The following is a 26,445-nucleotide window of genomic DNA, read 5'->3' as shown; positions in this document are numbered from 1 at the left end:
CTGGTTTTCACGACTGCTCTGGGAGCTCTGAGAGGCAAACGTGGGAGTGACACTGCTTCTGTCAGGAGCATTGGCTCCCTGACCCAGCAGGGAACAAGGGACAATCACTCAGCCCTGACAGCCTGGGAACATGATCTACCTGGATCACAGCCTGGGTGCAGCGGGGCCATTGTTACCAACTGGGACAGGCCAGGGTGGAAATCTCCTGGCAATGAAGGCCAACCATCTCCTGACCCCATCAACAGCAGAGCTAAGGGGCCCTCTGAGCTGCCCTGCACTGCACTGGGCTCCTCAAGCCTCTCCTGTGGACTGGGATGTGTCCTGCAGCTCGCAAAGCCTCAGGTTTGCAGTCAAAATCTGATTTCCTGAAAGCTGGGCTGGAATCCCCCACTCCTGGAGACTCAACCCTCACCCACTGCAAAGGCATTTGACCCCTTCCAGTGAACTCAGGGGAATTTTTAACAGGTCCTTTTGCACACACAGATAGAGATGCAAACAGCTCTGGGCCTGTGTGGGTGCACGAGCAGTGATTAGGGTATGAATGTTGCTATCTAGAATCTATATTTCAGTCTTTGTTGTAACTGTAGTAAACACCATTGAATCACTTTGTAAATGAGTCAGTGTTTAAATGCTCTTAAACCCTTTGCACCCTCACCCTTTGCAGCCCTGGGCTCTGTGTGTGCCATTCTGAAGGGCTTTTAATTTGATTTTCCTTTGCAGGTTTCATCTATGCAGCAAGCAACAGACCAACACTTGCCACTGAATTCTGTTAACTTTCACAAACTGATGTTGAAACCTGCTGCTAATTGATGTGCACTCTTGCTTTTTATGCATAATATCCCAAAGTTAAATCTGAAAATAAGGGTTTGCCTTATTGGCAGGTGCCCTGTGTTCACAGAAGCATGACGAGTTTCCTGGGGAAGTGCTCTGATAAGAGGAGGCTTTGATACCTGCCTGATTGAATTCATGGCGTACAGGGAGGTGAGAGAAAAGTGCTCATGGTAAGCTCAGTGTATTGAGCAGCCACCTGTAAAGGAACAACAGTGATCATCAGAAGCAGAGCAGAGATTCCCAGTAAACTTGCAGTGATGCTTTGTGCCAGTGTGCACCAGATTATGGACTAAGGGCTGATTTGAGTCTGGCAGAACCTGAGGGATGTGGCATGGCTGGTGCTGGCACTAAAGACAGATTTGTATTTGCCTGGATAACCTGGGGCATCCTGCCATTTTTGTTAGAGAAAAGGAAATAATCGTGATTGTAAAGATTTGAGCAACAGGAATCCCAACCTTGCCTCATTCTAGGAGTAGAACAACTCTGCAAATCCCACAAAGGAGACTCCCCTTCCCCTAAAAAAGGCAAATTCAATGCTTTGCCCTTCTTTCTTTCTGCCTTTTGTGCCACCTGAATCAAGATTCTTAATGGGAGGCATCTTTCTCTGAACAGGGAAGGAGGGTCCTAACTGTGAATGCCTTGTTTGTACCATCCACACCCTGGGGCTTGCCCAGCTCTTTGTCTGTGTCCTGTGTTGGGAGCTGGCAATGAAAAGAGCGTCAAATGGGGCAGAAGGGAGACAATAAAAATATTTTTGTGGAGGGGTTCTTAGATGAAAAAGGGTAGAGTAATGAGAAACAAGCTGGAGTTAATACATAATGAAGGACTTTATTTGAAAGTTGTGGTCACCAGTTGATGTGTGTCAGCATCTAAATCCCCAGGCCATCTCTCAAAGGAGATGTGAGGGAAGAATTGCATCAGGGTTTGCCTTGGGCAGCAGCTCAGATCCTCTGTTCTTGATTGAAGAAAGATAAGGTTTTCAGGCCTTGATATTTCCACCACAATAATTCAGATCCACAAGTTTGAGGACATCAAGAGAGATACATGATCCCTGGTTCAGTTGAGGTCCTAGACAAACAACATCAAAAATATTTTAAAAAAAGAGGCACTGGCTAAGATGATTTTAAGTGCTCTGTGCATTCACTGACGGCCCTTAAACCTGGCACATTGCACTTGCCTTTTCAATCCCATTGAGCCCTTTCAGCTGCCAAAGCAACCTTAAAGCAAAGCAAGCACTGAGGACGTGGAACTATTGGTAAGCCAGAATGCAGCAGCTGGAGCCTGAGCTGCAGAATGTTTTCCAAAGGAGGGTTGGAGACCATCAGCTTGGAGAGAGGCTCAGAGTACTTGGATGGTGCCTGAGGATTAACTGCTCCGAGTAAAAGAATTACTTGAATATATTTCAAAAGAATATTGGCTTTGACCTCAATAGAAGAACCTCTGTGATTAAGAAACTGACACAGATTCAGTAGTTTCATACACATCTCCATAACAAGAGCTGCTCTTCTACAAGGATGCATGTTCGTTGCTTACTTCGTGTCAGTGTCAAGGTGGAAAAGCAGCAATTGTGCATTGGTCATTCCCCAAGGGAAACAAATGCCAGGTCTGTTAGAATTCCTTGGCTTGCACTCACCGTGAACTTCATAAGCCATGTAGGTGGTGAGTCCACTGCACATAGCAAAGACATCTGCTCCATAGGAGTTGAGGTTGCTGACCAATCCATTGGTGACAAAGGTGATCTTCCTGGTAGGTCTTCCCAGGCCAACCTGGTTCTAAACAAAAACCAGCATTCAGCAGGGTCAGTGCCAGGATTGGTTCCTGCTAGGGCTGTTCCTCGCTCTGGAAGGATGACTCAGGGCTGGGTATTTCAGTCCCAACTGATTTTAGGGACAACTTTCAGTCCCTGGGAGACTGTGGGACCACTGGCAAGCCTTGGGGCAGCTCCAAAGGTGGATGGTTCTGAGGGAGCCAAGGTGCAGGGAGCCTGAGGGGCAGTGGCAGCACAAGGAAAGCGCTGTGAGGAGGAGTGTGGCCACTCTGTGGAGCCAGAGCTCCTTCCAAGGCATTTGCTCAGTCCCTGCCCTCGCCTCTCAGGTTGGCTGGCAGGAGAAGTCTCATCCTGATTCCCTTCTGCCCTACAGAAATGTGAAAATGTGTTTTTTTCCTGCTATTGAAAATGTGGTTTTTTTACAGACTCAGTTCTCAGATTTCAAGGGAATCTTCAGCTTTTAGCAAAGGTGAATCTCCTGAATGCTGAGATAATTTGTATAATGTCTGTGCCAATGTGAATCGCTGAACTTAAACATGGTGTATAGTCCTCTTCAAAAAGTTTGAAAGCTTACCAAAAGATTTTTTCTATAAAATTGAAATATTTTTTTCTCTCTCAATTAGATCTTCTGAAGAAAAATATTTTTCTAGCCTTTGAGAATGAGAATTTATGAAACATACTTAGCAAAGAATTTAAAGTCTGGGTTACTAAGGTAGTATAAAATATCTGTTGAAATAATTATTTGAATAATTGTAAAAATAACCTAACTAATCTGAGACTTGGACTCAAAATTAACCTGCACTAAAGGCATCCAAATGAGAATGTTGTAATTTTTGAAAGCCTTCAAATGATGTATCTGAAAAAATATCACAGAAAATAACCAGTAAAATGGCTTTTAATTACCATTTGGTTAAGAGGGTTTTGAAAACAGCAGTGCTTCAGGCAAAAAAAGGAATTTCAAATACAGCAAAATGTTCCAAGCAACTGCTGACTTTGAATCTTACCTTGTTGTCTGCAGCAAACCTGACGAGAGCATCAAAGGTGGGCATCTCACTCCTGTTCATGGTGGAAATGTAGCACGTTCTCTCTTGCACCAGTTTGGTTGCAATGATGCCCTGTGCAAATAAAATTGATTGAGCACTTGCAGTTTGGTTTTCCACCCAAAAAGAGGGGATAGACTCTGACTCACAAGAGTAAAAAATGCTGAGAGGTTCCACCCCTAATCCTGGACTCAGGATGGTGACAATACAGAAACGTGCCCTGTCCTTGGGCCAGCTGTGCCAAGAGCCAGGCTCCCAGCAGAGCTTTTGAAGGAGCCCCCTCCCTGCCACTCACCGTGTTGTAGTTCCAGATGGTTTTCCAGGAGAACTGCTCGCTCCTTTGCTGGAAAATCACCTCATGGGTTTGACTGCTGAGGGTCATGTTTTGGAAAACACAGGAACCAGAGAAATGGCAGTTGTGACCTGGAATCTGCTGAGACTGAAAAGCCAAAAGAAAGCAGATGTTCCACCTTTGAAGGGAGACAGTGATGTCCCCAAAGCTTCTGGAAAATCCCTGCTGCCCCCTGGGAAGTGCTGGCACTGCCCTCAGTCTTTTCCAAAGGACCCAGAATCAAGGGTGCAAGCATTTCTTTTTAAGCATTCTGTGAATCGTTGCTGCATCTGACAGCTGCTGTCTGGTGCCTTTAGAGGTTGATGCATGCAAGAGCACTGGCCAGAGGCCATCCATGGTTACATTCCTGAACAGAAACCTCTGCTGACCCATTGCTCTGTTTCAGCATTGGCCCCTCAGCAGAAACTTCTCAAAAGAGGAGATGTCAGGCAAGAAGGGCATCAGGGTTGGCTTTGAGCAGCTTTGAGCCCCCCAAATTGGTTCAAGAAAGGGAAGGGCTAAGGTTTTCTCACCTGTCCATTGCCATGGAAATTACCACTGCAGTACTGCAGGTCCACAACTTGCAAAACATCCAGGGTAATGCATGATCCCAGATTCACCTGGGGTCCTTGCACACCTGGAAAAGAAAAGACAAAACCCCATGAGGTGGTGCCTAAGACATTGACTGACCTTCTACAGGAGGATGGTAGTGTTGCTCAGAGCCAGCCAGGTTCTGAAGAATTACTGTTCTGGCAATATTTAAGTTATATGAGGGACAGATTCTCTTGGAGTCCCCAAAGAGCACTGTCTCTGTGGCTCAGCCAGGGATGCTCACCAAGACCTGCTCTTGAACACCCTTAGGGATTTCCTGTGCAGAAATTGGGGCTCTATTGCACTTTGTTCTGAAAGTCCCAAAGGCAGGGCATTGCATGGTGAGGCTGCTGCCAATCAATGGGCCCAGACTCATTAAGATTACTGGAAAGGAGCTGTAGGGTTTGGTTTGGGTAATTTATGGGGGCTGTGACACCACCCTGTTCGAATCCTGATCTGCAAAGATGTTGAAACCTTTGAAGCCCCTGGTTTCTGTCTGACTTGAGGTGGAAATGTAGCAATTGTGCATTGGTGATTCCTCAGGAGAGAAAATTCCTTTGCTTGCACTCACCATGAACTTCATATGCCATGTAGGTGGTGAGTCCACTGCACATAGAGAAGACATCTGATCCATAAGACCTCAGGTTGTTCACCAATGCACTGGCAACAAAGGTGATCTTCTTGGTAGGTCTTCCGAAACCAATATGATTCTAAACACGAAATTACAGCAATTAGCCAGATAAGTGTCAGAGCTGTTTTCTGCTAGGCATATTCCCCAGGGGAAAGGCTGTGGAATAGGGAGATGCTCTCTCACACCCCAAAGGCAAAGGGAGTCCGGCCAACAGCAGCTGCAACACCAAGATCTGAGCTGACCAATGCAGTTTGGTACTGAATAGTCTTTGAAGGACTTGGAGATATTGGAATGCAAAGGGAATTAAGGCCCTTGAAGGGCTCCTCATGGAGAGCCTTGGCCCAGCAAGCTGCAGAGCTCAACCTCATCCTCAGAAAAAGTGGAGATGAGAAAGATAATGGTGCAGCCCCCTTCTTCTTTCAGCAAAGCATTCCTCTGAAAAAATCCCACTAGTGTTGAGAGAAAGAAAATCCTGCCACTTGTGACAACATTCTCCTGTCCAGAAGGAAAAAGCAAATGAAAAATGGGGCAGTGAACTCCAGGGTCAGGTATCTGCTACACCTTGGGAACCTTACCTTGCTCTCTTCTGCCAGGTGAGCCAGGTTATCAAAGCGAGGCATCTCATTTCTGTTCATGGTGGAAATGTAGCAGGCGTTCTGCTGAGTGACTTTGGTTACAATGACACCCTGTGAAATAAGGTTATTGAGAACATGCACTTTAGTCTTTCAAGCCTCAGGATTGTAAAAAACCTTTCTTAAAACCAGAATGTGTGCAGGAAATTTTTACTTGAAATTGTGCACTCAAAATGGTCAAAATAAGGAAACAATCGCCATCCCTGGGCCAGCTGTACCAGCAGCCAGTCTCCTTGGATGCTTTTGAAGGAGCCCCCTCCCCGCCACTCACCGTGTTGTAGTTCCAGATGGTTTTCCAGGACCCACTGATGCTCGTTTGTTCAATGATTGCCACACGCCATTGCCTGTTGATGGTCACAATTTGGGACTGGCCACCAATGATAACGACATGTGTTTGGCTGCCCTGAGTGTTGTTGAAGATGCCACCAGGAATCTGCTGAGACTGAAAAGCCAAGGGAAAGCAGATATTTAGCCTTTGAAGAAAGGCAGTGATGTCCCCAGAGCATCTGAAGTCCCCTCCTATTAGGTTCAAGAAAGGTAAGGGTCAGGTTTTCTCACCTGATCATTGCCATTGCCAGTGCAGTATTTCAGATCCACGATTCTCAGGACATCGAGGGTAATGCAGGATCCCAGATTGACTTGGACTCCTTGCAAAGCAAGAAAGGAAGAAACAAAACCCCATGAGTGAATGCCTGAGACCTTGGCTGCCATTTAAATCATCAGATAGCTCTGACCTGAAGGACAGGGGTTCTTAGGGAGACATATTTTATTGACTGGGAATTACAGGGGAGCTCAGTGTCAGCTAAACACTCTGGTGCCAAAATTCACCCATCTTAAGCTTCCAGGGAAGGAACTGCAAGGATTTGGTTTGGGTCATTTATGGGGGCTGTGACCCCACCGTGTTCCAGTCCTGATCTGCTAAGATGCTGAAGCTTTTGTACAACTGCTGAAGCCCCTGGTTTCTGCCTGAGTCAAGGTGGGAAAACACCAATTGTGCATTGGTCATTCCCCAAGGGAAACAAATGCTAGGTCTGTTAGAATTCCTTGGCTTGCACTCACCATGAACTTCGTAAGTCATGTAGGTGGTGAGTCCAGTGCACATAGAGAAGACATCTGATCCATAGGACCTGAGGTTGCTGACCAATCCATTGGTGACAAAGGTGATCTTCTTGGTAGGTCTTCCAAGACCAAACTGGTTCTAAACATCAAATACCAGCATTTAGCAAGATCAGAGCTGGGATCTGGTCCCTGCTAGGCATATTCCCCAGGGGAAAGTCTGAGGAATAGGGAGATGCTCTCTTGTGCCACAGAGGGAAAGGGATTGTGGCCAAGAGCAGCAGACATGCAAAGTTCCGAGCTGACCAATGCAGGTTGGTACTGAATAGCCTGTGTAGAATTTTGAGAATTTGCATGTCAGGAGAATCAAGGCCCATAAATGGCTCCTCAGAGAAAGGCTGTGGCAAGCAAACTGCAGAGCTCAACATTGTCAGAGGAAGTGGAGATGAGGAAGGGAATGGTGCAGAAACTTTCAAGTTTCAGCAAAGCATTTCTCTGAAAAATTCCCAAGTCCCACTAATGTTGAGAGAAAGAAAATCCTGCCACTTGTGACAACATTCTCCTGTCCAGAAGGAAAAAGCACACGAGGAATTGGGCCAATGAACTCCAGGGTCAGGACTAGGCTACTCCTTGGGAACCTTACCTTGCTCAATTCTGCCAGGTGAGCCAGGTTGTCAAAGCGAGGCATCTCATTTCTGTTCATGGTGGAAATGTAGCAGGCGTTCTGCTGAGTGACTTTGGTTACAATGATGCCCTGGAAAATAAAGTTATTGAGAACATGCACTTTAGTCTTTCAAGCCTTAGGATTGTAAAAAACCTTTCTTAAAACCAGAATGTGTGCAGGAAATTTCTACTTGAAATTGTGCGCTCAAAATGGTCAAAATAAGGAAAGAATCACCATCCCTGGGCCAGCTGTACCAGAAGCCAGACCCCCTGGATACTTTTGAAGGAGCCCCCTCCCTGCCACTCACCGTGTTGTAGTTCCAGATGGTTTTCCAGGACCCGCTGAAGCTCCTTTGCTCAATGATTGCCACACGCCACTGCCTGTTGATGGTCACAATTTGGGAGTTGCCACCAATGATGACTTGAGTGTTGTTGAAGATGTTGCCTTGGGTGTTATTGAAGATGCCACCAGGAATCTGCTGAGACTAAAAAGCCAAGGGAAAGCAGATATTTAGCCTTTGAAGAAAGGCAGTTTCTTTCCCCAGAGCATCTGAAGTCCCCTCCTATTAGGTTCAAGAAATGTAAGGGTCAGGTTTTCTCACCTGATCATTGCCATTTCCTGTGCAGTATTTCAGATCCACGACTCTCAGGACATCAAGGGTAATGCAGGATCCCAGATTGACTTGGACTCCTTGCAAAGCAAGAAAGGAAGAAACAAAACGCCATGAGCTGATGCCTGAGACCTGGGCTGCCATTGAAATCATCAGTCAGCTCTGACCTGAAGGACAGCAGTTCTTAGGGCAATGCTTTTCCTTGACTGGGCATTACAGGGGAGCTCAGTGTCACCTGAAATACTCTGGGCCCAAATTTAAGCCTTGTTACGCTTCCTGGGAAGGAGCTGTAAGGGTATGGTTTGGTTCATTAATCAGGGGCGGTGACCTCATCCTGTTCCAATCCTAATCTGCAAAGATGCTGAACCCTTTGTGCAACTGCTCAAGCCATTGGTTTCTGTGGGTTTTGAGGTGGAAGAGCAGCAACTATCCATTGGTCATTCCCCAAGGGAAACAAATGCTAGGTCACTTAGAGACAGAATTACTTTGTTTGCACTCACCGTGAACTTCATAAGTCATGTAGGTGGTGAGTCCACTGCACATAGAGAAGACATCTGATCCATAGGACCTGAGGTTGCTGACCAATCCATTGGTGACAAAGGTGATCTTCTTGGTAGGTCTTCCAAGACCAAACTGGTTCTAAACATCAAATACCAGCATTCAGCAAGATCAGAGCTGGGAACTGGTCCCTGCTAGGCATATCCGGTAGGGGAAAGCTGTGAAATACGGAGATGCTCTCTTGCACCCCGGAGGAAAGGGAGTCTGGCCAAGAGCAGCTGCAACAGCAAGTTCTGAGATGACCAATGCAGTTTTGTACTGAAATGTCTGTGAAGAACTTTGAGATCTTGGCATGCCAAGAGAATGAAAGGCCTTGATGGGCTTCTCAGTGAATGGCTTTGCCCAGGAATCTGCAGAGCTGAAGATTCTCAGACAAAGTTGAACTTGGGGACAGAGTATTGCAGCCCCTTTATTTTTTCAGCAAAGCATTCTTATGAAAAATTCCCAAGCCCCACTACTGTTGAGAGGAAGAAAATACTGCCACATGTGAAAATCTTGCCCTCTCCTGCAGATACAATCACATGGAGATATTTCCCAGTTAAATCCAGGGTCAGGACTTTGTTACACGTTGGGAACCTTACCTTGCTCTCTTGTGCCAGGTGAGCCAGGTTATCAAAGAGGGGCATCTCATTTCTGTTCATGGTGGAAATGTAGCAGGCGTTCTGCTGAGTGACTTTGGTTACAATGATGCCCTGGGAAACGAAAATATTAAGAAATCGCACTTCCGTCTTTCACTCATTGGAATTGGAGAAAACCCTCTGTTAAAACAGAAACAATTTCCAAGCGTTCCTACCACAAATTTTGCACTCAACTCAGCCAGAATTAGGAAACAATCCCCATCCCTCTGCCAGCTCTGTCAGGAGCCAGTCTCCTCATATGCTTTGTGAACAAATCCCCTCCCTGCCACTCACCGTGTTGTAGTTCCAGATGGTTTTCCAGGACCCAATGCCAGCCTTTTTCTCAATGATGGCCACACGCCATTGCCTGTTGATGGTCACAATCTGGGACTGGCCACCAAAGATGACGAGGTGTGAGTTGCCCTCGCCACCGGGAATCTGCTGAGACTGAAAACCAAGGGAGAGAAGATGTTCTACCTTTGAACGGAGACACTGATATCACCAAAGCTTCTGAAAAATCCCTGCTACAGTGGAAGAAGTGCAGCCCCCTGGGAAGTGCCATTCCTGCACTCAGTCTTTTCTAAAGGACCCAGAATCAAGGCTGTGGTGTTGGGCAGAGGGTCTAAGGAGAATTGGCCACAGTTCATCCATGCTCAGACTCCCAGATAGAGTCCTGTCCTGACCGAATTTTTTGTTTCAGCATCTGCACCCTTGAGCAGGAACATCTCAAAAGAGGAGATGCCAGGAAAGAAGGGCATAAGTGTTGGCTTTGGGCAGCAGCTCAGGTTCCCCTTCCCATTTGGTTTAGGGAAGGCCAGATTTTCTCACCTGATCATTGCCATTTCCAGTGCAGTATTTCAGATCCACGACTCTCAGGACATTGAGGGTAATGCATGCTCCCAGATTGACTTGGTGTCCTTGCAAAGCAAGAAAGGAAGACACAAAACCCCATGAGCGAATGCCTGAGACCAGGGCTGCTGTTTAAATCGTCAGTCAGCTCTGACCTGAAGGACAGCTAGTGACATTTAGAGTGACACTTTTACTGACTGGGCATTACAGGGGAGCTCAGTGTCAGCTGAAACACTCTGGCCCCAAAATTAAACCTTCTAAAGCTTTCTAGGAAGGAGCTCTGAGGATCATTTATGGGGGCTGTGACCCCACCGTGTTCCCGTCCTGATCTGCTAAGATCCTGAAGCTTTTGTACAACTCCAGAAGCCCCTGGTTTCTGCCTGAATCAAGATGGGAGAACACCAATTGTGCATTGGTTATTCCCCAAGGGAAACAAATGCCAAGTCTGTTAGAATTCCTTGGCTTGCACTCACCGTGAACTTCATAAGTCATGTAGGTGGTGAGTCCAGTGCACATAGAGAAGACATCTGATCCATAGGACCTGAGGTTGCTGACCAATCCATTGGTGACAAAGGTGATCTTCTTAGTAGGTCTTCCATGACCAAACTGGTTCTAAACAAAAACCAGAATTCAGCAGGATCAGTGCTGGGATGTGGTTGTGGCTGGGCACATTCCCCAGGGCAAAGGCTGAAGAATAAGGAGATAGCTCCACAGCTCAATGTTCTCAGGGAAATCCAAAATCAGAAAAAGAATGTGCAACCCTTTTCTTCTTTCTTGCAAAGCATTCCTATGGAAAATTCCCAAACCTAAATACTGTTCAGACAAAGAAAATCCAGCCACTTGTGACTAAGTCATCCTGTCCTGAAGGTGAAAGCACATGATGAAATGGATCAATGAACTCCCAAGTCAAAGCTCTGCTTCTCCTTTGGAACCTTACCTTGCTCTCTTCTGCCAGGTGCACCAGATTATTGAAGCTGGGCATCTCATTTCTGTTCATGATGGAAATGTAGCAGGCGTTCTGCTGAGTGACTTTGGTTGCAACGACGCCCTGTAAAATAAAATCATTGAGTACTTGGATTTCATTTTTTCATGTCCTGATATTGGAGAAAATGTTTTGTTAGAACAGAAGAGCATGCCAAGAGTTCCTACCCAAAATTTTGCACTCGATACGATCAGAACAAGGAAACAAGCCTCATCACTGGGACAGCTCTACCTGCTGCCAGTCTCCTCATTTGTTTTTTGAACAAGTCACCCATGCCACTCACCGTGTTGTAGTTCCAGATGGTTTTCCAGGACCCACTGAAGCTCGTTTGTTCAATGATTGCCACACGCCATTGCCTGTTGATGGTCACAATTTGGGTCTGGCCACCAATGATGACAACATGTGTTTGGCTGCCCTGAGTGTTGTTGAAGATGCCACCAGGAATCTGCTGAGACTGAAAAGCCAAGGGAAAGCAGATATTTAGCCTTTGAAGAAAGGCAGTGATGTCCCCAAAGCATCTGAAGCTCCCTCCCACTTGGTTCAAGAAATGTAAGGGTCAGGTTTTCTCACCTGTCCATTGCCATTGCCTGTGCAGTATTTCAGATCCACGACTCCAAGGACATCCAGGGTAATGCATGATCCCAGATTGACTTGGACTCCTTGCAAAGCAAGAAAGGAAGAAACAAAACCCCATGAGCTGATGCCTCAGACCTGGGCTGCCATTTAAATCATCAGTCAGCTCTGACCTGAAGGACAGCTCACCACACTTAGGGAGACACATTTTATTGCCTGAGCATTACAGGGGAGCCCAGTGTCACCTGAAACACTCTACACCCAAAATTAAGCCTCCTTTAACATTCTGGAAAGGAACTGCAAGGATTTGGTTTGGGTCATTTACAGGGGACTGTTACCGCACCCTATTACAGTCCTGATTTGCTAAGATGCTGAAACCTTTGTAGAATTGCTGAAACCACTGGTTTCTGCCTGAATCAAGGTGGGAGAACACCAATTGTGCATTGGTCATTCCCCAAGGGAAACAAATGCCAAGTCTGTTAGAATTCCTTGGCTTGCACTCACCGTGAACTTCATAAGTCATGTAGGTGGTGAGTCCACTGCACATAGAGAAGACATCTGATCCATAGGACCTGAGGTTGCTGACCAATCCATTGGTGACAAAGGTGATCTTCTTAGTAGGTCTTCCATGACCAAACTGGTTCTAAACAAAAACCAGCATTCAAGAGGATCAGTTCTGGGATGTGGTTGTGGCTGGGCACATTCCCCAGGGCAAAGGCTGAGGAATAAGGAGATAGCGCCACAGCTCAATGTTCTCAGAGAAATCCAAAATCAGAAAAAGAATGCGCAACCCTTTTCTTCTTACTTGCAAAGCATTCCTATGGAAAATTCCCAAACCTACATACTGTTCAGACAAAGAAAATCCAGCCACTTGTGACCAACTCATCCTGTCCAGAAGGTGAAAGCCCATGAAGAAATGGATCAATGAACTCCCAAGTCAAAGCTCTGCTACTCCTTTGGAACCTTACCTTGCTCTCTTCTGCCAGGTGCACCAGATTATTGAAGCTGGGCATCTCATTTCTGTTCATGATGGAAATGTAGCAGGCGTTCTGTTGAGTGACTTTAGTTGCAATGACGCCCTGTAAAATAAAATCATTGAGTACTTGGATTTCATTTTTTCATGTCCTGATATTGGAGAAAATGTTTTGTTAGAACAGAAGAGCAGGCCAAGAGTTCCTACCCAAAATTTTGCACTCGATACGATCAGAACAAGGAAACAAGCCTCATCACTGGGACAGCTCTACCTGCTGCCAGTCTCCTCATTTGTTTTTTGAACAAGTCACCCATGCCACTCACCGTGTTGTAGTTCCAGATGGTTTTCCAGGACCCACTGATGCTCGTTTGTTCAATGATTGCCACACGCCATTGCCTGTTGATGGTCACAATTTGGGTCTGGCCACCAATGATGACAACATGTGTTTGGCTGCCCTGACTGTTGTTGAAGATGCCACCAGGAATCTGCTGAGACTGAAAAGCCAAGGGAAAGCAGATATTTAGCCTTTGAAGAAAGGCAGTGATGTCCCCAAAGCATCTGAAGCTCCCTCCCACTTGGTTCAAAAAAGGTAAGGGTCAGGTTTTCTCACCTGTCCATTGCCATTGCCTGTGCAGTATTTCAGATCCACGACTCCAAGGACATCCAGGGTAATGCAGGATCCCAGACTGACTTGGACTCCTTGGGAAGCAAGAAAGAAAAACAAAACGCCATGAGCTGATGCCTGAGACGTGGGCTCCCATTGAAATCGTCAGTCAGCTCTGACACGAAGTACAACAGTTCTTAGGGAGACATTTTTATTGACTGGGCATACAGGGGAGTCCAGTGTCACCTGAAACAATCTACGCCCCAAAATGCAGCCGCCTTATGCTTCCAGGGAAGGAGCTGTAAGGATTTCTTTTGGGTCCTCTATGGGGACTGTTACCGCACCCTGTTCCAGTCCTGATTTGCTAAGATACTGAACCCTTTGTACAATTGCTGAAACCCCTGGTTTCTGCCTGATTCAAGGTGAGAGAACACCAATTGTGCATTGGTCATTCCCCAAGGGAAACAAATGCCAGGTCTGTTAGAATTCCTTGGCTTGCACTCACCGTGAACTTCGTAAGTCATGTAGGTGGTGAGTCCACTGCACATAGAGAAGACATCTGATCCATAGGACCTGAGGTTGCTGACCAATCCATTGGTGACAAAGGTGATCTTCTTGGTAGGTCTTCCAAGACCAAACTGGTTCTACACAAAAACCAGAATTCAGCAGGATCAGTTCTGGGATGTGGTTGTGGCTGGGCACATTCCCCAGGGGAAAGTCTGAGGAATAGGGAGATGCTCTCTCACATCCCAAAGGGAAAGGGAGTCTGGCCCAGAGCAGCTGCCATGCAAAGTTCTGAGCTGACCAATTCATTTTGTATTGAAAGGCCTGCAAAGGTCTTTAAGGTCCTGACATGCCAAAAGAATTAAGGACCTCACAGAGCTGCTCAGAGAAAATGTTTTCAGCAAGCTCCACAGCTCAATGTTCTCAGGGAAATCTGAAATCAGAAAAGGAATGTGTAACTATTTTCTTCTTTCTTGTAAAGCATTCCTATGGAAAATTCCCAAACCTACATACTGTTCAGACAAAGAAAATCCAGCCACTTGTGACCAACTCATCCTGTCCAGAAGGTGAAAGCACATGAAGAAATGGCTCAATGAACTCCAGGGGCAGGACTCTGCTTCTCCTTTGGAACCTTACCTTGCTCTCTTCTGCCAGGCGGGCCAGATTATTGAAGCTGGGCATCTCATTTCTGTTCATGATGGAAATGTAGCAGGCATTCTGCTGAGTGACTTTAGTTGCAATGACGCCCTGTGAAATGAAATCATTGAGTACTTGGATTTCATTTTTTCATGTCCTGATATTGGAGAATACCCTTTGTTAGAACAGAAGAGCATGCCAAGAGTTCCTACCCAAAATTTTGCACTCGATACGGTCAGAATAAGGAAACAACCCTCATATCGTGGACAGCTCTACCTGCTGCCAGTCTCCTCATTTGTTTTTTGAACAAGTCACCCATGCCACTCACTGTGTTGTAGTTCCAGATGGTTTTCCAGGACCCACTGAAACTCGTTTGTTCAATGATTGCCACACGCCATTGCCTGTTGATGGTCACAATTTGGGTCTGGCCACCAATGATGACGACATGTGTTTGGCTGCCCTGAGTGTTGTTGAAGATGCCTCCAGGAATCTGCTGAGACTGAAATGCCAAGGGAAAGCAGATATTTAGCCTTTGGAATAAGACAGTGATGTCCCCAAAGCATCAGAAACCCCCTCAGTTTGATTCAAGAAATGTAATGGTCAGGTTTTCTCACCTGTCCATTGCCATTGCCTGTGCAGTATTTCAGATCCACGACTCCAAGGACATCCAGGGTAATGCAGGATCCCAGATTGACTTGGACTCCTTGCAAAGCAAGAAATGAAGAAACAAAACGCCATGAGCTGATGCCTGAGACGTGGGCTCCCATTGAAATCATCAGTCAGCTCTGACATGAAGTACAACAGTTCTTAGGGAGACACATTTTATTGACTGGGGATACAGGGGGGTCCAGTGTCACCTAAAACAATCTACGCCCCAAAATTCAGCCTCCTTAAGCTTCCTGGGAAGGAGCTGAAAGGGTTGTTTTGGGTCATTTATGGGGATTGTGACCCCACCGTGTTCCCGTCCTGATCTGCTAAGATCCTGAAGCTTTTGTACAATTGCTAAAGCCCATGGTTTCTGCCTGACACAAGGTGGGAGAACACCAATTGTGCATTGGTCATTCCCCAAGGGAAACAAATGCCAGGTCTGTTAGAATTCCTTGGCTTGCACTCACCATGAACTTCATAAGTCATATAGGTGGTGAGTCCACTGCACATAGAGAAGACATCGGATCCATAAGACCTGAGGTTGCTGACCAATCCATTGGTGACAAAGGTGATCTTCTTGGTAGGTCTTCCAAGACCAAACTGGTTCTAAACAAAAAGCAGAATTCAGCAGGATCAGTTCTGGGATGTGGTTGTGGCTGGGCATATTCCCCAGGGGAAAGCCCGGGCAATAGGAAGATGCTCTCTTGCATCCCAGAGGGAAAGGGAGTCTGGCCCAGAGCAGCTGCCATGCAAAGTTCTGAGCTGACCAATACATTTTGTATTGAAAGGCCTGCAAAGGTCTTTAAGGTCCTGACATGCCAAAAGAATTAAGGACCTCACAGAGCTGCTCAGAGAAAGTGTTTTCAGCAAGCTCCACAGCTCAATGTTCTCAGGGAAATCTGAAATCAGAAAAGGAATGTGTAACCCTTTTCTTCTTTCTTGTAAAGCATTCCTATGGAAAATTCCCAAACCTACACACTGTTGAGACAAAGAAAATCCAGCCACTTGTGACCAACTCATCCTGTCCAGAAGGTGAAAGCACATGAAGAAATGGATCAGTGAACTCCAGGGGCAGGACTCTGCTTCTCCTTTGGAACCTTACCTTGCTCTCTTCTGCCAGGCGGGCCAGATTATTGAAGCTGGGCATCTCATTTCTGTTCATGATGGAAATGTAGCAGGCGTTCTGCTGAGTGACTTTGGTTGCAATGACGCCCTGTGAAATGAAATCATTGAGTACTTGGATTTCATTTTTTCATGTCCTGATATTGGAGAATACCTTTTGTTAGAACAGAAGAGCAGGCCAAGAGTTCCTACCCAAAATTTTGCACTCGATACGGTCAGAATAAGGAAATAAGCCTCATCACTGGGACAGCTCTACCTGCTGCCAGTCTCCTCATTTGTTTTTTGAACAAGTCGCCCATGCCACTCACCGTGTTGTAGTTCCAGATGGTTTTCCAGGACCCACTGAAGCTCGTTTGTTCAATGATTGCCACACGCCATTGCCTGTTGATGGTCACAATTTGGGACTGGCCACCAATGATGACGACATGTGTTTGGCTGCCCTGAGTGTTGTTGAAGATGCCACCAGGAATCTGCTGAGACTGAAAAGCCAAGGGAAAGCAGATATTTAGCCTTTGAAGAAAGGCAGTGATGTCCCCAAAGCATCTGAAGCCCCCCCAATTTGGTTCAAGAAATGTAAGGGTCAAGTTTTCTCACCTGTCCATTGCCATTGCCTGTGCAGTATTTCAGATCCACGACTCCAAGGACATCCAGGGTAAAATATGATCCCAGATTGACTTGGACTCCTTGCAAAGCAAGAAAGGAAGAAACAAAACCCCATGAGCTGATGCCTGAGACCTGGGCTCCCATTGAAATCGTCAGTCAGCTCTGACGTGAAGTACAACAGTTCTTAGGGAGATATTTTTATTGACTGGGCATACAGGGGAGTCCAGTGTCACCTGAAACAATCTACGCCCCAAAATACAGCCGCCTTATGCTTCCAGGGAAGGAGCTGTAAGGATTTCTTTTGGGTCCTCTCTGGGGGCTGTGACCCCACCGTGTTCCAGTCCTGATTTGCTAAGATAGTGAACCCTTTGTACAATTGCTGAAACCACTGGTTTCTGCCTGATTCAAGGTGAGAGAACACCAATTGTGCATTGGTCATTCCCCAAGGGAAACAAATGCTAGGTCTGTTAGAATTCCTTGGCTTGCACTCACCATGAACTTCATAAGTCATGTAGGTGGTGAGTCCAGTGCACATAGAGAAGACATCTGATCCATAGGACCTGAGGTTGCTGACCAATCCATTGGTGACAAAGGTGATCTTCTTGGTAGGTCTTCCAAGACCAAACTGGTTCTAAACAAAAAGCAGAATTCAGCAGGATCAGTTCTGGGATGTGGTTGTAACTGGGCACATTCCCTAGGGGAAAGTCTGAGGAATAGGGAGATGCTCTCTCACATCCCAAAGGGAAAGGGAGTCTGGCCCAGAGGAGCTGCCATGCAAAGTTCTGAGCTGACCAATACATTTTGTATTGAAAGGCCTGCAAAGGTCTTTAAGGTCCTGACATGCCAAAACAATTAAGGACCTAATAGAGCTGCTCAGAGAAAGTGTTTTCAGCAAGCTCCACAGCTCAATGTTCTCAGGGAAATCTGAAATCCGAAAAGGAATGTGTAACCCTTTTCTTCTTTCTTGCAAAGCATTCCTATGGAAAATTCCCAAACCTACACACTGTTGAGACAAAGAAAATCCAGCCACTTGTGACCAACTCATCCTGTCCAGAAGGTGAAAGCACATGAAGAAATGGATCAGTGAACTCCAGGGGCAGGACTCTGCTTCTCCTTTGGAACCTTACCTTGCTCTCTTCTGCCAGGTGCACCAGATTATTGAAGCTGGGCATCTCATTTCTGTTCATGATGGAAATGTAGCAGGCATTCTGCTGAGTGACTTTGGTTGCAATGATGCCCTGTAAAATAAAATTATGGAGCACTCTCATTTCCTTCTTTCAAGCCTTGGGATTGAAAAAAACCCCTTTGTTAAAAGAGGAATGATTGCTGGAATTTCTTACCCAAAATTTTGCACTCAAAGTGGTTCGAATAAGGAAACAAGCGCTGTCCCATGGGTCAGCTCTACCTGCAGTCAGTGTTTTGTGAACAAGTCACCCATGCCACTCACCGTGTTGTAGTTCCAGACGGTTTTCCAGGACCCAGTGAAGCTCCTTTGCTCAATGATTGCCACACGCCATTGCCTGTTGATGGTCACAATTTGGGAGTTGCCACCAATGATGACCTGAGTGTGATTGAAGATGTTGCCCTGAGTGTTGTTGAAGATGCCACCTGGAATCTGCTGAGACTGAAAAGCCAAGGGAAAGAAGACATTTCAACTTTGAACAGAGATACTGATGTCCCCAAAACTTCTGAAAAATCCCTGCTTAAATGGAACAAGTTCTTCCCCTGGGAAGCCTCAATTTTTTCCACAGGACCCAGAATCAAGCTTTGGCAGTGGGCAGAGGCCCTAAAAATTCTTTTCATGGATTCAGTGATTCATTGCTGCATCTGACAGCTGTCATCAGGTAGCTTTAAATGTTGATGTGTGCAAGAGCACTGGCTATAGTAAATCCTTTCTCAAAGGTCTTGGATGGAAATCTCTGCTGGCCCATGGCTCTCTTTCACCATCTGCACCCTCAAAAAGAAACCTCTCAAAAGAGGAGATTCCAGGCAAGAAGGACAACAGGGCTGGCTTTGGGCAGCAGCTCTGGAAACTCCAGCATTTCACACATGAAAAGGAAAGGGTTAAGGTTTTCTCACCGGGATATTGCCATTCCAGTTGCCATTGCCACCGCAGTAATCCAGCTCCACAATTCTCAGAACATCCAGGGTAATGCATGATCCCAGATTGACCTGGGATCCTTGCACACCTGGAAAAGAAAAGACAAAACCCCTGAGCTGAAGCTGAAGACATTGACTGACCTTCTACAGGAGGATGGTAGTGTTGCTCAGAGCCAGCCAGGTTCTGAAGAATTACTGTTCTGGGAATGTTTGATCTGTATGAGGGACAGATTGGAGTGCCTAAATAGCACTGGCTCTGTGGCTCAGCCAGGGATGCTCACTAAGACCTGTTCTTGAACACCCTTAGGGATTTCCTATGCAGAAATTGGGGCTCTATTGCACTTTGTTCTGAGTCCCAAAGGCTGGGCATTGCATGGTGAGGTTGCTGCCAATCCATGGGCCCAGTCACATGGGTGTGACATTCTGGAAGAATCCTACCATGTGTAGTTCATTAACCCTGGGGAATGGGATCGTTGCCCCAGGGGAAAACTTACAGGGGAGGAAACCACTTGGTTTAGCACAAGGCTTTGGTGGCTGCCTGGGTCAACTCAGCAAGCTTTGTTATGAAGGACAGCAGTTCTTAGGACAACCCTTTTTCTTGTCTGGGTGTTTCAGGGCAGTGCAGAGTGAGTCAAAACACCAGGCCCAATTTATACCCCATTAAGCTTGCTGGAGAGGAGCTGTAAGGGTTTAGTTTGGAACATTTATGGAGGTTGTGACCCCACCCTGTTCCAGTCTTGATCTGCCAACATGCCAAACCCTTTGTGCAACTGCTGAAGCCCTTGGTTTCTGTCTGGCCCAAAGTGGAGGAGCAGCATCTGTGCCTTAGTCATGCCCCAGGAGACAAAAAGGCCAGGTCAGTAACACTCAGAATTGCCATGCTTGCACTCACTGTGAACTTCAGTAGCCATGTATGTGGTGAGTCCACTGCACATAGCTGAGATTTCTATTCCATAGGAGCTGAGGTTTGTTACCAGTCCATTGGTGACAAAGGTGATCTTCTTGCTAGGTCTTCCAAGACCCATCTGGTTCTAAACAGCAAATACCAACATTCAGCAAGATAATACAGAATAATGTAACTGCAAAATATTACCAAAAGTCTCAGCAATAAAATGTCTTATTATTTACCCATTGGTTAAGAAGGTTTGTAAAATAGTCTCAGACAAAAAATGAATATCAACTACAGTAAGATATTTTGAATCTTACCCCATTCTGTGAAGCCATGTGGGCCAGATTCTCAAAGCTGGGCATCTCATTTCTGTTCATGACAGAAATGTAGCAGGTGTTCTGTTGCACCAATTTGGTTGCAATGATACCCTGTAAGAAAAAGTTATTAATCACTTGCAATTCAGTTTTTTAAGTCTTGGGAAAACAGGAACAAATGCCAAGGGTTGCTGCCCCAGATCATGGGCTCCAGATGTACAGAATAAGGAAACAATCCCCATTCCTGGGCCAGCTCTACCAGGAGCCAGTCTCCTCACATGCTTTGTGAACAAGCCTCCTCCCTGCCACTCACCGTGTTGTAGTTCCAGACGGTTTTCCATGAGAACTGGTTGCTCCTTTGTTCAATAACCACCACACGTGTCAGACTGCTGAGAGTCAGATTTTGGAAAACACCACCAACAGAGACCTGGCAGTTATTGCCCGCCTGCTGAGACTGAAAAGCCAAGGGGAAGAAGATGTTTAGTCTGAAGGGAGGCAGTGATGTCCCCACAGTGTTAGAAAAATCCCTGCTACATTGGAAGGGCTGCTCTCTGCTAAGTGCCATCACAAACTGTGATTGGCCACTAGTGAAGGGGACCTCGGTTTCTACCCCAAGGATGTTGATTTTCAATTATTTGCTGAGACTCAATTAAAAAATGAGACATGTTTAGATTTTCAAGCTAGTCAGTGATCTCCTAAAATTTTAACAAAAATCTTTGCTAGACTAGAATAAGTTCTACCACATAGAGAGTGTCAGAGTTTCATCTGTCAGAGAAGATTTCAATTTGTTTCCTCCAAAGGGGTGGTGAAAGAAAAAGGATATCTCATGAAGCAGGGAACATAGAAAGAGCAGCATTGTGGAATTGTTCATTTGTACTCACATAATCAGCAAGGGCTGGAGTCAGGACGAGTCCTAGAAGGACTGCAGTCCAAATCTGAAATCAAAAACAAATACAAAATGTAACTGCAGCTCTGGCTGACAAGTCTGGTCATGAGAGTCCTCCTTCCCTTTTCCTAATCTGATGTTCAAGGGTCCTCCTTGGATCCTTTTTTTGCTTTCAACCTGGGATTGCATCAGTGCCCCCAGAGGGAGGCACCCTTGCTTTACCCCAGGCTGCTCAAAGTAGACACATTCAACACTTGCTCTTTCAAGAGCTGAACCTCAAGTTGTTTCTCAGAGCTGTGCAGGCACACACAGGTATTTCACAAGAGTGAGGAGAAAGCTTTTCCATTTCTTCTGCTCTGGCATTACAGGGAAGGGCTTGATGCCCCAGTGCAGTGCTCCAGTGGTGCAAAAGCATTGACAATAAGCCCTTCTGAGAGATAAAGGAATGGGTTTGAATCAAAGTTTCAGTTCATAAGGAAGAAAAGCATGCATACTTACAGAGAGATGCATCCTGACTGCAAAGCTGATGCTGCTGCAAGTAGGAAGAACAATGTGAACCCTCCACCTTTTATATGTTTTCAGAATTAGGTGTGGAAGGAGTGAATGTGGCAATAAAATTATTTTGTGATTTGTATCCCTGCTGCATTTCACTGAAAATTATTTCCTGCTGTAACTACTTGATAAACACGGGGATTATACTTCTGCAAATTTCGACCTGATAATTATCAGATAAACCTCCATTTCTAGTAAAATATTAAATATGCTTTGCAGTAACTTTCTGACATGTACTAATTACTTCTGAAACTTTACATCAAACTTACAATCAGAGATAGCCTTGGCTTTAAGCAAACAAAAAAACCCGCTTTCACTTAGTCTGAATAAATAAAAGCCTTTGCACTTTCCAAATTGCACTTTATGTTCTTTGTAACCATAGAACCCACACAAACACGTGCCCCAAGTACAACATGGCCACTGAAAACTGTTTTACCAGAATCACAGAGGACCCACAAGAATCATCAGGTCCAGCTCCTGGGCCTGAACAAGAACAGTCCCCAGCAGTCCCACCTGGTAATATTGTCCAAACACTCCTTTGTGGGGGAATAGAATGTGACAAAATAAAGATAGTGCAGAAGGTAATCTCACTGCTGAGGAGTTGCAGCTGTACTAATTACCAGAGATTAGGAGCAGGCCTGCCCTTAACAGGCCACACTGTGTCCAATGAGGATGAGTGCTATAAAAGAGGGGGTTAGCTGGGTAAGGAGGGAGCTGGGGATTGTTGCTTGTGTTGTGAAGAGAGCTGCAGGTTGTTGGCTGTGCAGAAGAAGGAGTCAGTGCTGTGAGGAACTGCCCATGAGAAATCACTGAGGAGGTATGGGACTTTTGCAATGCAATGACAACACTCCTTGATCTCCATCTGGCTTGGTCCTGTCACAACTTTTCTGGGAGCCTGTTCCAGCTCCCAAGCACCCTCTGGGTGAAGAATATTTTTCTAATATCCAACCTAAACCTCCCCTGACCCAGCTCCAGCCATTCCCTTGGGTCATGTCACTCATTACAGACAGGAGAGATGGGAGAGCTCCTTCTCCATAGCTCCTTGGAGGATGTTAAAGAGCTCCATCTCCCCTCAGCCTCCTCCACCACATACCCTCAGCTGTTCCTGCCATGGCTTCTCCTTGAAGCCATCCTCATAGCCCAATACCAAGTTTTCAGTTTCATTCTGTGAGCATCCCGGCTCTATGGCACTGAAACTACTCAGCTGCAAGCCAGTTTTAAAAGGCAATACGGTTAGGTGTGGGAGATTATGCATAAAAATGAGGTCTAAATGCTGTTGCGTGTGCCACAGCATTTAGATCTCATTTTGCTTGTCTCAGTTTCACTATGTGAATCAGCAAGCCCGAAGCAGTATTTTTGGCAAGTGCAGCTACACCAAACGGGCATTGCATACGACAGGCTGCTTTATAAGCAGCAACGCCGGTGTGGATTTATGAGAGGCGAACTGTGCTTTCCCTCCCTTGCTGCTGCCTGACGAGAAACACCGAGAAAACCCCTATGCTGCCCGCACGGAGTTCACCCTTTGCTCAAGGAACAAACCTTCATGCTTTTGCTGCAGTGTGGGACAGCTTAAGAGGGCCAGAGGGAGTGGGGCTGAGGCAGCGTCGGGCCATGAGGGGAGCGGAAAAAGGGCGGGAAAGGCACTCAGAGGCGGCGACGCCTCAGCGGACCCAGCAGAGTGTCGCTGGCACGTTTATGTCCTTGCAGCTTGGTTATTTTACAATTCTTAAGGTAAATTTTACTCACAAGAGCGGCGCTGGCACATTTATGTTGTTGTAGCTTGGTTAATTTACAATTCTTGAGGTAATTAGGTGGTGGGGGGAGGAGACGAGCATGGGTGCGAGGAAAAAGTGCGGGAAAGCCCCTCAGAGGCGACGGCGCCTCAGCGGACCCGGCAGAGCTTCGCTGGCACATTTATGTTGTTGCAGCTTGGTTATTGTACAATTCTTGAGGTAATTTTTACTCACAAGACAGGTATTAGGCCTGCTGGTGGTGCGTCCAATCAGAATATCTATTTTGCGTAAAAAAAAAAAACCCTCGGAAATCTGGTTCTTTCAAAATCGCCAATTTGTCTTAAAATCCATGAGGGAATTAAAACACCTGTATTAGATTGTGTGGTGGCATTTTAATTATACTCAAGTCACTCTTGAGCATTTTTTGTTCACAGTTTTTCAGGTGTTAACTTTATATTCTGTCTGCCGTAGGATGAGCAGAAAAACAGATTTAAGATTGGATAAAATCCTGACACTTTGTTACACTGAGTGGATTGCTTATGGGTTGTGCTCACAATTTAAATTCAAATGAAGCTCAGGCCTCACGCCTTGTTGAGAGAGATCTTTTCTGGCTCGAGTAAGCGACTCCAATCTTCTACACTCCTAATATTTCTAGACCTGTGTAGTTAAATAGACATTTTGTGAGTTACAGTGCTGATGTCTCCTGAGCCTCACTGGAGTCATTGCTGTCATGTCCATATTTAGAAATCTCTTTTTCAGTCTTGTTCTTTTCTTGATCAGTCAAAACCTAAATCAATTTAAATTCTCTACTTAATGGCATGACAATGCTTATTTCTGAAATAAACTATTGCAATTTGTTGGTATGTTGGTAAGATGTTAAAATAAAAACACCATAGTTATGCTGATCTCTATAAAAACAGACTTTAGTTCACCTGATTTTAAATGGTTAATGTAGAAGATATAGCAAAGTAATAGGCAGTTAATTTATCTTAACTTTCAAGTGTGAATTATCTTGCTCTAAGAAGTTTGAGGCTGATAAGAACTTTGATCCTGAAAAAAAAAGGAAAAGCTGATTAAACTGAGAAAATAAGAGAACATTGTAGTGGAAATTTTTCCAACTTTGTGTTGGAAATTTACCAGGAAAAGTCACTTAAGAACAGAACTGCATCATTCTAAATGTATACAGCAAGCACTTGTTTATTTTGGAACTCCAGTAGCAGACTCACCAGGAGCTGGCCTTGTATTTTCCATGGGCTCAATCTTTGGAGTCTGTTCCTGGAGGTAATGAAGTGATTCTCTCTGGCTGACAATTGGTAGGCCCAGGTCCCTGAGCATCAAAGAAACAAAGCCAGAAAACAGCATTTAGGAAAACCAGCACAGGAATTCAGAACATGTACACACTTCTTTGTTATGGGGGAAGGGGTTATTCCTGGGAATGCAGCTTTTGAAGGAACTTTTAGAGCGACTCTGCCCTGCTGAGAAAGTTTCTTCGGTTCTTGGAGCCTTTTCTCCTGCTCCTGTGTGTAGGAACAAGTGCGTTTCACTGACAATCTTTTGCCCCACTTTCAACCATCCTACCTTGTCTCCTGGAGGTGGTGTAGGAAAGGGTTTGCCAAGCCAAAGCCTCTTGCTGGTTGTAGCAATGATGCAAGTGTTCTTTGAGAAAACCTTGGTTGCAACATAGCCCTGTTAAACAAAAACTCCTTTTTGTTGCAAACAATATATGGGGAAAGGGAAGTGCGTTGCTAGAGAGAGGCACTGGTTAGAAGAAAGGCTTCCTGCAGTGCAAATAGTCATGGGGAAAGAAAAATATTGGTCCTTTCCATTATATTGTTTAGGCAAATGTGTCATGGAGGCCGACAAGAGACTTTGGTAAAGGGTAAATTGCCTCCTCCAGTAATGCCACGTGTATGGTGTGTTCTGCTGCTGAGGGCAGGTGAAGGAATTTGCTGCTGAAAAGCTAATGCAGCACACAGTGTACCAGGAGGAGTTACAAGGCTGAAGGAGCATGTTTTAAAGCATCTCCTCTGAAATCTGTTGAAGTTTTACAGAATCAAAGAATCAACCAGGTTGGAAAAGACCTTTGAGGCCATCGAATCCAACCAATGACCTGACACCTCCTTGTCAACCAGACCGTGGCACTGAGTGCCACATCTGGTCTTTTCTTAAACCCTTCCAGGGACATTGACTCCACCACCTACCTGGGCACCCATTCCTATGCCCATCCTGCTTTCTGTGAGGAAATTCCTCCTAATGTCCAGCCTACATTTCCCCTGGTGCTGAGGCCTCTTGTCCTATTGCAAGTTACCTGGGAGTAGAGATCAACCCCACCTGGCTGCATTCTCCTTTCAGGGAGTTGTAGGGGGTGGTAAGATCTCCCTGGAGCCTCCTCTTCTCCAGGCTAAACACCCCCAGGTCCCTCCACACAGGGCTTGTGTTCCAGACCCTCTGTCAGCCCTGTTGCCGTTCTCTGGACACACTCCAGCATCTCAACTTCCTTCCCTTTTATGGGAAATGATAGGTGTACTTACAGGGAACTTCATTTGGATGGCAGGCCCGGCCAGCTCTGCTGCTAATTGATGTGTACTCTTGTTTTTTATGCATAATATCCCAAAGTTAAATCTGAAAATAAGGGTTTGCCTTATTGGCAGGTGCCCTGTGTTCACAGAAGCATGACGAGTTTCCTGGGGAAGTGCTCTGATAAGAGGAGGCTTTGATACCTGCCTGATTGAATTCATGGCGTACAGGGAGGTGAGAGAAAAGTGCTCATGGTAAGCTCAGTGTATTGAGCAGCCACCTGTAAAGGAACAACAATGATCATCAGAAGCAGAGCAGAGATTCCCAGTAAACTTGCAGTGATGCTTTGTGCCAGTGTGTCAAAGGACTCAGCCTGAAGTTGTGCCTCTGACCAAAAGCACCATTCAAAGCAAGGGGGTGGTAATCTTGCTGTGTTAAAAATGTTACGTGATTCCTTAGAGATCACAAGGTTGGTTCTAAATCATAGGAATTGCTGAGTTCTTTTGCTGCCCTTCCTTTCTGAGCTCATTCAGGATCTGATTTCTTCTTGTCAGACATGGCTTTAATCTTACAGAGCCTCTTCAGGAGAGTAGCACCTGATCATGGACTAAGGGCTGATTTGAGAAAGGGA

At 45.7% G+C, this 26,445-nt stretch overlaps 1 protein-coding gene across 1 annotated transcript; it reads right to left on the bottom strand.

Moving 5' to 3' along the window:
- Positions 1–1,810: 1,810 nt before the first annotated feature.
- Positions 1,811–26,035, bottom strand: LOC134428434 (uncharacterized). The gene is made up of 42 exons (XM_063175153.1): positions 26,018–26,035; positions 21,008–21,061; positions 20,440–20,580; positions 20,130–20,240; positions 19,816–19,954; positions 18,903–19,003; positions 18,271–18,384; positions 17,951–18,061; positions 17,316–17,454; positions 16,815–16,903; positions 16,529–16,660; positions 16,201–16,311; positions 15,566–15,704; positions 15,065–15,153; positions 14,779–14,910; positions 14,451–14,561; positions 13,816–13,954; positions 13,317–13,405; positions 13,030–13,161; positions 12,702–12,812; positions 12,238–12,376; positions 11,731–11,819; positions 11,444–11,575; positions 11,116–11,226; positions 10,652–10,790; positions 10,158–10,246; positions 9,624–9,770; positions 9,294–9,404; positions 8,655–8,793; positions 8,146–8,234; positions 7,852–8,028; positions 7,524–7,634; positions 6,884–7,022; positions 6,383–6,471; positions 6,096–6,227; positions 5,768–5,878; positions 5,133–5,271; positions 4,504–4,598; positions 3,935–4,078; positions 3,604–3,714; positions 2,465–2,603; positions 1,811–1,899 (listed from the first exon to the last, which is right to left on the bottom strand). The coding sequence occupies exons 1-42, from the start codon at positions 26,033–26,035 to the stop codon at positions 1,811–1,813; spliced, it is 4,863 nt and encodes a 1,620-aa protein (XP_063031223.1).
- Between the last annotated feature and the right edge of the window lie 410 nt (positions 26,036–26,445).

Source organism: Melospiza melodia, chromosome 23 (genome assembly GCF_035770615.1).
Source record: "Melospiza melodia melodia isolate bMelMel2 chromosome 23, bMelMel2.pri, whole genome shotgun sequence".
NCBI classification, from domain to species: Eukaryota; Metazoa; Chordata; class Aves; order Passeriformes; family Passerellidae; genus Melospiza; species Melospiza melodia.
Note: the sequence above shows the minus strand (reverse complement) of the source record. Positions and strands in the feature narration are given on the sequence as shown.